We start from the raw sequence: 10,114 nt of genomic DNA on the forward strand, positions 1-10,114 counted from the left end.
ACGTCCTTCTGTTTCATTATCAAGTTGTTTCACACACAGTTGGAGGGAATGGCCTCCAGCATCGCTGTGAGCTCAATTTCTTCTTCTTTGATCTGCAGGAATAATTGATCTTGGCTCTGGTGCGGCTCCGTGTTGGGATCCCACTCCTGCCGAGGAAGAGACATCTCTTCTGAGACTTCAGATGCATCTGTTAAACATGAAAGAACATTTCTGACTCAGATTTTGGGATTTACTCTGGAATATAAATGTGCTGTTTTTCATTCCTGTCAGACATTCTTCGTTTTCTAATGTGTTCTTCTTTTGTCTTGAAACATGGTTCAAATGAATAAATTGAAGTTTATAAAGGTATTTATTTTATTAAGAATATGAGGCTTTGGTTAATGTCTGATCTGCTGCCTCTATGCCACGTTTGAACCTCGTTCAATGTTGATATTTTTATATGTTTATTGACATATTGTGTGTTTCCTTTTAAGGATGTTCTTTATCCTTGGATGATAACTTTCTTCTTCTTCTTTTTTTAAAGAGTGAACTTAAATAAATATAGTGGTGGAGATTGTATGATTGCGCTGGAATCTGGAGTTGCTATTGTGAGATTAGTACATTTTTAAAACTTTTCCTTACAAGTAGTGTAATGTAACTCAAACTAAAAAGTTATATAACACAACTAAAAGTGTTCAGAATTTATAGCCTGAAATATGATTGCATTGCTTATTATAATTACAGTTAGGAACAGTCTTAGTAGCGAATGCTTATATACAGACCCAAACACAATACAGGCTATGGACCAAACTGTGTAAAAATTTTATATTTTATAGTGTAAGAATGAATAAAAATAAAATATGTGCTTTTTCTTAGCCAACCCTCAGAGGGATTTTCTGTCACTAGTGATGAATTAAATTCCCTCAATAAAAACGTACACACTGTAGTTTAACAGGGATGTAGCCACCCGTTTTATTTGTTGTCTGGGTGAATATTCAGTGTGAAGCATCTGAGCACAAGGACATTTCCAAGATGAGAAGTTTATTGGTTTGCAAAGTAGCTGTTTTTACAAAAGCATAAAGGAAACAAACATTTGGAGGTTAGAGGTCTAACACAATGGTGGAATGTCTTCTTCTAAACACTGGTCCAGTGCACATCCTTAATGAGACACAAAATCAGGATCTTCTTTTTTTTAAATCTGCAACGTGTTGTAAATGCAAGTGCTCCTGTTTATGTTCGCCACAAAAAAGCTGCTCAGCTGAAAAACAGCCAACAGAGGGGGCCAACATGATGCTTGGTAACATGAAAGACTTTCAAAAGCCAACACCCTGGTGATCTTAAGACTTGGTACATCCCAAAACACACAAAATGATGGTTAGCATTGTTTTGCAGTTAAAAAAAGAAAATAATCTTTGATCCAATACTCATTTCACACATTTCCTTTGTGTCATACAGAAAAGTACAATATGTAATATTTGTACATGTCAGAGGCCAGAACCACAGAAACACTTTCATCATTATAAAAAACTTTTCAAGATGCCTTCATATAAACAGCATAAAATAGTACGTTACCAATACAGTAGGTATGACGTTACCACACACACACAACCCTGCTGGTTACACCGTAATAAATATTAAATCATAATGATTGTACAACCACACAATACGTTAGCAACAGATCAGCCTACTTCTACTCAGAGGACACTTAATTCTGTAAATGGACATCATCATGTAGTTGCTCTCACAACAGTCATGTAGGTTTTAGCACTTTTTAGAAAATCATTGTGTTGTTATATTTATTAAAAGTCATGGGGGACAACATGATTTATATACTTTAGTCCATAATATTGCTTTGTTTATCATAATTTTCAAAGATTTTAATTTGGTAAATACTAAATTGGAATCCTAGGCTATAAAGGTAAACAGATCAAAGGAAAACAAAATGCAACCACAAGGGGAACTCTGCCCTTGAAACACACCTGATACAGTAGATGAGAAAAAAAAAAGAAACAGCATGCTTGACTGGAGCAAAAGAAAACTGGCAATATAACACCTCAGTCTTTCATGTATACAAAATGCCAGGTACTAGCTTACATGCACAACAAAATGCTTTCTGCTTGTAACTCAGCTTGGTATTCCTCATGTAAAAACGGAGCCAGAGAGACCACATTCGTAAATATGTACATCCAAAGTCCAAAAGCAGGGGTAGCATACAGACCTGGGTCAGATAAACTGTTTCTCTTATATCAGACGCCCTCTGGTTTTAACTGAGGATAGGACGGTTGGTCTATTTTTATTTTATTTTTTATATAAAGAATGGATTCTAAATAAACGAGGTGAACATGAACAGCATGTCTACCTGGGTATTTATCATCAGATTACAATCAGTAGGGGAATAACATTCACTTTTTCAGTTTTAAAGGGTTGAAGAACATTTAAAATAGTAGTGATTTGAATTAATGTTTCCCAGGATTGTTCTTCCAAATATGCGGGATCATTAGGAGATCAGGAACTGGGACCTGTTGTGTAACACAAGAAGCAACACAATATATGTTGAGGTTTTCTAAGCACGTGTACCGAAACTGATTTTTATACTGGAATACTCAGCAGTTGTGCGTCCCTTAGGTGGACACAACACCTTTTTTAAAGTGCACCAGTACCAGTAAGTAAGCTAAAGTACCATCAGCTCATCATCCAGCTGTGCAGAAAACCTAAAACACACTGTGCTCGTACACAGCTGGACAACCCACAACAGTCCAAAAAGCTATTTGCTGATGCAGAGTTAAACTGTGCTGTGTTGAGCCAAAACACACACACAGCTCAGCTCCCACACACACACGCACACACAAATGCTCCCTGGTTCGAGCCCTTTAATTCAGGAAGTCTTGAATTGTTCATCTCCCTCCCCCATAATTCCTAGCAGCAGCAGCAGCAGCAGCACTGCCGCTGTCGATGCTGCTAACTGCTGCCGGCTCGGCTCCATGTGTGACAGCCGAGGAGCCAAAAACATGAACCTGTGTTACACTTTAACACACTAGTTTCCACATCCATGAAACACACTGCTGAGTTATTCTCATATTCTTTACATGATGCATATTAACATGTTGTTACAGGAAACTGTAGCGTTACAAATGGTCACCGGTTAATAGAAAGAACACAAAAACAGCATCCAAAAAACACACCCTGTCACCACAATTACACATTATTTGTACACATTTGTTCTGTTGTAACACTGGGGTAATGACGCATCACACTGGCTCACTTCCTTTCAAACTACACTCCTCACTGCCCTCTTATACCGAACTGTCCTCATTTCCTGTTTGTGTCCAAAATAAACCAGCGCAGTGCCAAGCGAAAACAAGGAACTGAGGAAGACCTTGTCTGACAGACCAGGAGAAAACAAGTTCTGCTCCGGAGCAGTCCGTCTCGCAGCAGCAACCTTATTGCTACATGAAAGGAGCTAATAAGTACTCAGTGCATGCATGTACGGAAAGCAAACTCTCTGTATTTTGCTGAATGCTGCACACAGCTGCAGCTCACTGTGCACAGACAGTAATGAGATGTTAAACAAAGAGGTTTCTTCAAACGTTTGCTCAGAAAGCTTCATTAGTGTGAGCATCAATTACCGAGTGCCCTGCAGTGAAGTCAGTGCAACTGTTCTGCACAGATGTCATGGCTTACTCCAAATTCACAGCAGCAAAAACGTGAAGGGAAACCTTCGTTAGCTTGTTAATGTCAAGTGTAAGAAATGTCAACATTTTAATGGTACTTCTGTGCAGCCTTGTGAGACAATCTACCAATAACTACTTTTTGCTTCTTCACTGGGTCCAGCTGCTTAAAAAGTGGATACGAACCATGACACAGCAGAGCATGCATTCAGTTTCTTTTTGATATGAACTACATCATCTGTCTCCAGAGACGTCAGCTATTTAATGACTTTATAACTCACCATTTAGGGAGTTACAAAGGGGTTATTAGTTGTAAATGATGGCTTGATTCATGGTTTTCCAGATCATATAACTCATTAATAGGGACAACTTTTGGGTTGACAAGTTGAAAAGTTTTTGACACTCACTTTGTCTTTGTCGTTTTTCATACAGACCACATTGACAATCAAAGACTTGATGTTTTGTGATAAAGTGAGAAATTCAGGAAACTTTCTTGATGATTTATTAACATCTGTAACATCACTTTAGATGTGGCCACCCCAAAAGATAGCTCTTAAGTAAAACATTATTCATTAAAGAAGCCATAAGATACATCTTATAAACCCATTATTACAGTAGAAAGTGGTACCCAGAAATCTACGCAGTGAAACTCTTAGCTAGTTCTACTGTATGTGTTCAACTGATACTGTAGGAGGTGTAAACATTGTAACATAAGACATAATACTCTTAATACTGTGAGTTTTGCTTTGCAGATAACCTCTACTAGAGTGGAAACTGTTATAGAGACAAAACTGTGTAATGCATTTAAGACACAACTGTATTAGACTTGTAAAAAACCTGCATCTATCTGCTCAGTGTGGACGAGACACTCATGATGTGGAATGATTCACTAACGCCATAAAACACATAAGACATACTGCAGGACTGAATATTGACTATAACAGCACCAGCCATCCCACCAAAAAACTGTGACATTAAGTAATAATGTTGTGCATCACTATATCTTCTATGCTACTGTAGAAACATGAATACTATACATTCAAAATACCATCAGGATCTGATTCTGCTTCCAAACAACCACCTGACTGTTGAATGCGACAGAAGGTTTTGGATATTAGTTTGAGTTGACAGCACAACTTCTTCTAAATATGTACCGAAGCGAGTGTTTTCTATGAGAATAAGTTGCATATTGTTTTAGAAATAACAATTCAGAGGAGGTTTGCATGAGACAGATGTGTTCAGTGACAGCAGAGAGCAGAGTCCAATTTTCAAACTAATTTAAAAGCCATTTCTTCACTCTCCTTGCCCACCACAGTCTTAATTCTACTTCCTGTTCCCCACACAGGACTTTCTTTCTACAGGAGATTGACCGCAGTGTTCACTAAAACTACCAACACATGCAGTGTACGGTATGGGATGCTTTCTGATACATCATGTCATGATATAATCCTCATTTTGGGGTATTTAGGTCGGTGAGACTGCAGCGTGTTACCATGACAACTGGGATAAACCCAAGGGAGGGCAGGGGAGTGCCTTACGGAGTTAGAGATACATCAGCACTGAGGAAACAGGGTGTCAGACTGCGCTCTACTGTGGTCAGAGGATTGAGTTTTAGACCATAACTGCAACAATAAACACGCATCCAGCTGGTTTGAGTGAAATCAAATCTTAACGTGTCAAACAACCTGCAACATTTTGCTCTAAACCAGTTGTATCTGATATGAAAAATCATGTTTCTGCCCTTGTGGGAATTAGCCAAGGCTCAGATTGAACATCTTATCACTGCTCAGGTTCAATGCTGCAGAATTCTACATCATATTTAATCACTGTTGTTGGATGAAAAATTAAAACTATGATCAGTGTCTCCTTTTAGCTTAATCAACATGCGTGTTTCCTGTTTATCCTAAAAGGTCTTTTTGCAGAATTAAAACATGTAATCAGTCACCAGATTTTTACCCATAAGCAACCGTTTGCTTTCATATTAGCTGCTAAGTGCCAGATATTTCCTGAGTAACTGGTTTCTATAACATCTGAATCTTTTTTCCATCCTTGAAAGTACTCCACACCTGCCTCTATCTCAGCATCCCTAAAGTATTCAACATAAAAAATGAACGTGCTATTAATAAGCCGTGAGATCCCTGATCTGACAAAACTGGGGCTACAAAGAGAAAAACCTGAAAATGGAGCAAACACATTCACCCTCAAAGCATCATCACATCAGATCCTGGTCAAATAGAAAGGAATGGAAAGAAGTGAATGAAACAGAAGAACTCAAACTTGTCACTGCCGGAGCCTTTTTCCAGTTGCTATGCTGCTGTAGTGTTGCATGATGGGTTATGGATGATGACGTAACAGGCGCATATGTGTGCATGGTCATCTGTGATCAAGTCCTTGCTTCGCACGCGACTTGCAGAGCAGGAAGAGTGGGTTAGGTTAACCGAGCTTGGTGATCTGTAGATCTCCTTGTATCCGTACTGTGTCGATAGAGGCCAACGATTTTACTTTGTGATAAAAGTCAAAGAGCTGGTGTCCGTCCACGAATATCCGGAACCTCTGGTGCTCGCAGTGGATCTCAATCTGCAGGGAGGGAAAGACAGAAAAGATGGACAGAAAGATGGGAAAAATAGAGAGAAGGAGGTGAAGACCAGATGACACAAATCATCAAAAGTGGCAGCAGCCATTTCGCTGTTTTTTCTAGTCTTTGTGCTAAGCTAATAGGTTCAGCCAGCATCATATTTAACAGACAGATGAGAATGATATTGCTCTACTCAGCTAACCCTCAGCAAGAAAGTGAAGAAGCGAATGTTCTCAAAATTTTGAACTATATCTTTGACAGTGTTTGTCACCTTAAGTCTTATTTTCTTTTCAAGCATTTACAATATCTCTGCTTCATAAAAACAAATTAAAATCAAATGAATATATTTATAGATTTGCGGATCCTTTTGAAAAAGCTACTTTACTACAGTGATGAAAAGCACTGCAGAAAAATCTGGTTCTTTAGCTGCTAAATGTCCCACTGAGTTCACTAGTTGCTGTTGGTTTGGAGCTGAGCAGGTAGTGTACAGTGGGGGTTTTTAGAGGTTATTACTAAACTACTACTATTTTCAATATAAAAACATTTATCAATGCAGCTTTAACTAAATACAGGAAACAACTACTAAACCCAAAATTTTTGGGTTTCTTGAGAGGAATGTTCAAATTTATCTGCTAATCCTGTTTGTACAAAATTATATAACAAGTCCAAATCACAATCTGGATTAATGCTAATATCCACTAATATGTTTAACATGTAACAAACCACCAAAATGCTAATAAATAAGTAAAACAGTGAGTCCATGACACTTTTGCTTGCAGTTGCACATGGTGGACCTCAACAAGCCAAACACAAAAATGCATCAGTGTAAACATCTTTCCCTATGGTTTGTAGCAAAGAAAACACACTTGAAGGTGTGATCCCACTTCCTGAAGCAGATTGTTTCCATGAACTCCCAGAAACCCACCGTCCTGCTCTGAAACCACAGCACATCATGTGCCTGTCCACATGCCTCTGAATTCAGGAGGCAGTTTGTTGGAAGCCATCTGCGCGACAGCCCCCAGCTTTTGACAGAGTCATGACTGTGCTGACCTGCTTGGTCACGCTTCAACCACAAACAATGACACTTTATCAGGGAGCTGAGATTACATAACCAGACGCAGGGATCACTTCTAAAAATAAGCCAAACATGGTGGTTGTTGTGTCTTCAGTTTTAGTATAGAGATTTCTACTCTAAGTATAAATGTTGATAAGTTTAAGAGTTAAATTATCTTGTTCAAAGCTGGTCAGTTCACTATTTTTTGATGAACACCATATGCATTATTCATGTGCATTTTCAGAATTATTAGAGCGGATATGATTGCAAAGCTAGCAAGTCCTCAGGTCTTATGAGAATTACTCATAATGCATATGTGCTGCTGCTCAACCCCCCACTCCCTCCATCACACAAACAGCTGATGCTCACCCTAATGCAGTTAACAGACCACTACACAGGATACAATCTGTATTTACAGTAGATGGCTATGATGTAGCATAAAAAACATGTCCTGTTTGTCTCTTATTTCTATACTGCAAGAACATTTGCAACATTTCTGTTGTAACATGTGATTATCTCTCTCATAGATGATTACTTGTAATCCTGACAACAGGATTGTAACCAATTTACTGTGAATCACATATAAATCACATTACTGCTAGGGGTGATATGAACAGATATTTTCGTTAGCAATAAATCTGCATTATGCTTTTTTTGGATGAATCGATTCTTTTCTTTTTTTTAAAGGTTTTAGAAAATTGTAAGAAAAAACTGGTACTAGGATTGGGTCTGAAAGAGAGTGTACGTATATTATAGTAGTATTATTCGAGAGTGTACATTGTATGTATCATTGCTTTAACATCGCTATGTTATAAACCTCCCAACAAACTACATGGGACAATAAAATTGAAAAAACCTGGAAAAAAACAGAGGTTGATGGACTGTGTAACGCTGCTAGAAAACCAACAATCTGAGAATCACGCCTACTTCACACAGATAATGGCCAGGTATCTAAAGGTGTCAGACTAAACAGGGTGTCCATTTTGCGGGCGCACATATGCACAAACAATATGAATTGCTTTGAGGAAAGATTTTTAAAAAGCCTGCATGCATGTTGTCCTTTTGCCCCTTATGTTGACTGCCTTGTTTGCACGGTACATTAAATGTTTTGTGTAGTACCATTGGCCTTAAAAGTCCAGTGTGTAGGATTTAGTGGCATCTAGCCGTGTGAAACTTCCTCGCTTCACCCTCCCCTACTAAGATAGAACTTTGGTGTGAACGTCCCTATCTTTGGTTTGTCCTTCCTGACTCCATGGCAGGCTTCTGTAGATAGAAACGACTCATTCTAGATAACAAAAACATGAAGATTCCTATTCCTGGATTCCTCAGGGGATTATACACTAATGAAACAATACTTCTAAACAGTATATTTCATTCCTGCCAATAGAGCCTCCTAAATGTTACACACTGGACCTTTAAACCAGCTATAAAAACACTTTATAACACTGTAAATCAATGGGACTCATTTTCATAGGCTGGCTAACAGTCCTTTTGGTAATAATAACATTTTACTTAGCATGGTAATTCTGTAGATGCAGATGTGATGACTCCAATAAAGTTCTTACTCCTAATTTCTGTTGTAAAGATCCAGCTTCAACACTGATCTACTATTCTAACAGTAGCTACACAACATGCAAATACTTTCACAATGCACAATTAGAAACACACCTGCTGAGCAGGTTCACTTTGAAATGAGATGGTTTAAGTAATATAATTTTACTTGTTGTAAGACTGTGTCTGTAGGGCCAAATCACAAATGAAATCATAGAAATAATGGCCAAAATAGATCCAAAGCAAGTGAGATCTGGGTTAAATGTAACTTTCTAACTGGTCTGCAGGAGGACCAAAAGAGAGTATCCCATAATCCTCACGTGTTCAACAAGAACCAACAAAGACAATCAAAACCTTCTTGTGAACATGTAGTACCAGAATCATCTGGCATGAGAAATTGTCATGAGCACAAGAAAAATGATTTTTACCCTAAAAGGCTGATCGGGGATGAAGGGAAAGTAGGCGGTGGACGCCTCCTCCCCTATCCATTTCCCAGAGATGCGGGCGCTGCGCAGAAACTGGCGGTCGGCGAAGCGGGCGGTGAGTTTCAGGGCAACATCATAAGGGGGCTCCTCCTTCTCTGAGTCACGGCCGCAGGTCAGACTCACGTCAAAGCTGAGGGAGGAAAGAAAGAGAGGATTGAGGAGTCAGACAGGCAGCATATGAGTCCAGCAACTAATCTGGGATAAGTCATAATGCATAATTCTGCTGTTGCTGTGTAACCAATTGTGTGTTAATTATGCATAATCCCCTACAGCTGTGCTGCTCACACACAACCAGCTTTGTGTGAGTGTGAAGACATGATTACAGTAAAAAAAAAAAAATTTAAAAAAAAAATTGCAACAAACGGAAAACAGTTGTGTATTTTGAGCCCTGGAGCAGCTCAGTCATCCAGGACATTCACATGAACTTTGGCACGAAAACTGTGCCAGCAGCAGCCACTGAACATGATGAGGTCATGGGGAGGTTTTTCTTCCAAGTTTGACACAAGTTTCCATGTAGGGTAAGGACACACCCAAACAAGTCTTTTTTTTTCCTCCTCTTTCCTTTTCCCCCCTTTTTTCTCCCTGCTGGTTAGGGAACGCCCTGTCTCTGCATACTTAAGAAGCCACCATTCTCTCTCTGGCTGCCCACGCATTACTCAGTGTGTCCTGGAGTGGCTGTGCAAGTCTGACCAGCCTAAGGACAAAATCACTCAGCATGCATATGGATGACATGAAAGAAATTCATTTAACTGTGGTGAGATAAAGCCAGGCTCCAGATAAGGTGTGTGTGCGTGCGTGTGTG

At 39.1% G+C, this 10,114-nt stretch overlaps 1 protein-coding gene across 2 annotated transcripts in view; it reads right to left on the reverse strand.

Moving 5' to 3' along the window:
• Nucleotides 1–1,003: 1,003 nt before the first annotated feature.
• The window catches only part of LOC118329242 (galectin-related protein-like), a 10,270-nt gene continuing 1,159 nt past the window's right edge, over nt 1,004–10,114 (reverse strand). For both annotated transcript variants that reach the window (XM_035663300.1, XM_035663299.1), the window contains exons 4-5: nt 9,256–9,442; nt 1,004–6,224 (exon numbers count right to left, since the gene is read on the reverse strand). In XM_035663300.1, the coding sequence (XP_035519193.1) occupies nt 6,081–6,224; nt 9,256–9,442 (331 nt within the window). In that variant the 3' untranslated portion in view covers nt 1,004–6,080. The remainder of the gene's footprint in view (nt 6,225–9,255; nt 9,443–10,114) is intronic.

The sequence above is a fragment of the Morone saxatilis genome, unplaced genomic scaffold, assembly GCF_004916995.1.
Source record: "Morone saxatilis isolate NCDOM2014 unplaced genomic scaffold, NCSU_SB_2.0 Contig19, whole genome shotgun sequence".
NCBI lineage: Eukaryota > Metazoa > Chordata > Actinopteri > Moronidae > Morone > Morone saxatilis.